The sequence below is a fragment of the Belonocnema kinseyi genome, chromosome 5 (assembly GCF_010883055.1).
Source record: "Belonocnema kinseyi isolate 2016_QV_RU_SX_M_011 chromosome 5, B_treatae_v1, whole genome shotgun sequence".
NCBI lineage: Eukaryota > Metazoa > Arthropoda > Insecta > Hymenoptera > Cynipidae > Belonocnema > Belonocnema kinseyi.
The window spans coordinates 135,810,700-135,812,771 of record NC_046661.1 but is presented as its reverse complement, the minus strand read 5'-3'; the positions used below and the strand labels follow the sequence as shown (position 1 = coordinate 135,812,771).

General features: G+C 33.5%; 1 protein-coding gene across 1 annotated transcript in view; it reads left to right on the top strand.

Annotated features, from left to right (window-relative positions):
- LOC117173226 overlaps positions 1 to 1,440 on the top strand; it is a 17,778-nt gene extending 16,338 nt beyond the window's left edge. The window contains exon 2 of the mRNA XM_033361687.1: positions 694 to 1,440. Within this exon, the coding sequence (XP_033217578.1) occupies positions 694 to 1,154 (461 nt within the window). The 3' untranslated portion in view covers positions 1,155 to 1,440. The remainder of the gene's footprint in view (positions 1 to 693) is intronic.
- The last annotated feature ends 632 nt before the right edge of the window (positions 1,441 to 2,072 follow it).

The following is a 2,072-nucleotide window of genomic DNA, read 5'->3' as shown; positions in this document are numbered from 1 at the left end:
GCATAAACCAAGGCCATAACTCATTTTTTATCCCAAACAATTCCACCAGGTTCAAACATAAGACAAAGATGTCGTAAAGCGAATCATTGTGCTCTAATTATATTGAATTAACTTAAATTTACTAGAATTTCTTGAGATTTTTTTAATTGAATATAAGATTGACTTAAATTGTGTCACATTTCCAGATATCCCCATGAGTTCCCAAGAATTTCACTATCAGGCAAAAAAAACTCTGCTGAAGTTACATGATTTCCAGTTAAATAAGGGAAAGTATAGAATTTCTGTAATGATTACCGAATTTCCTGCAGAATTTTTTTTAGCCTGATAGAGTTCTCTGTAATTTTTTTGAACTCTTGTAAAGTGTCTTGAATTTTCCTAGTTTTTGTACTCTATTTCAATTTTTCAGATCCATTTGAATTCACTTAATTTCTCTTGATTTTATTGTGAGATCAAAAGTTGCATTTTTGAGCGATTATTCCAATAAAAGGTTTGAGTTATTGGAGTAAAAAGGTGAATGTTGGATTCAGAATTGAAAAATGCATAGAAAAAACTGCTTCAAAAAATAATTTTTGGTTGTTTCGTGCATACACAGCTCATTTCTTGCATGACCTACGATTGTTCCAAATTGTTGAAAGTTTGAGTTACTAGTGTATAAGAACTTAATAAACGTCAATTTTTCTGTTACATAATTAGGTGGACGAGGTTTTGTTCCAGTTGCTGTTCCGCGTGTTCTTAAAGTAGTAATGTCGGACAACTCTACTTACCGAGCAACTCTAGCTGAGTACGGCCATGCCAACTTTCCCACCTGGATAAAACCGATACTTCGGATACTACCTAGGCGTGTGGAAACAATTACGGATTATCATGCTTTTATACGACTGGACGTTAACTATCATTTGAACACAAAACTCACTTTATATCATGAGACTCCCGGTCATAATCCTAATCAGGATCGTCCAACGTACGCTGAATTCCGATTACAATTTTTTGAATATTATAAGACAGTTGAAGATTTCCGTCCTTACAATCTTCATAGTCGACGACTTCCACGCATCAACCACATTTATGTTATAATACCAGGAGGCTCTGTCTATGGTTCACGGTTACACACCCCTTATTATGTTCATGGTATGAATTTTCCTCCGAATAGCTGAGAATGCACTAATTGGAGCTATGGGAAAAATCTTCTAGCATTTTAATGTCGGATCTGGCCCAAGTCTGGTCTCAGCTAGCCTAAAATTTACGAAAATACATAATTAACACTATAGAAATAATTTCCTTTTTCTTATCATCTTTACACTCAAGTCTGATCCAGATCTAGCGCTGGCCAATCTTCAAGGATATAAAAATTTTTAAGCATCAATCATTAAGGTTCTCTTAGTGCATGTCTGAATAATAATCCACAGGATGTTTAAAATTATAAACAAGTTTATGATCACCGAACGATTTTTTTGGTTATTGATATTAAGTTCTTTGAAATTTTGTAATATTCCAAGCTGGGAATTATTTCCTTGCAATAAAAAATTACCAGAATAAGATTCTCATTGATTTAAATACATTTAAATAAAATATGAGATACTCTGTTTTAAAAGAGTTTATTGAGAAATTATAGCGCATCTAGTTCATAGGTGATCTTTGTTTGCTGAGCAAATCAATTAACTCAATGACTGATCGTTCTGGGGATGCAATCAGAGATGTTGTACCTGCATTATTTCACAAGACATAAATGATTGAAAACGAGGCTTTGAATGTGTTCACAGCGTTAAAGAATTGTCCATCGCTTGCCCTGTAAAATTTTAGTTTTGCTCAGTAGGTTCCTTTTCTCGGATCACGTCATATAATATGTACTAATTATGCTAATTATACAGTGTGTCCAAAAAGTAACGAAACAGCTAAATAATTTTCCAGGTAAAATATATTTTCAAAAAGGTCAAGATCATTCTTGTAGTAAGCTTTAACGAGGAATCCAGTAGTGACCTTAAATTTGACCTTGAGCTTGACCTTCAAGGTAATTTCAAGGTCAACGTTGTCTTTTTTAATGGGAACCCTTATTTTTGACAACGGTAATTGAA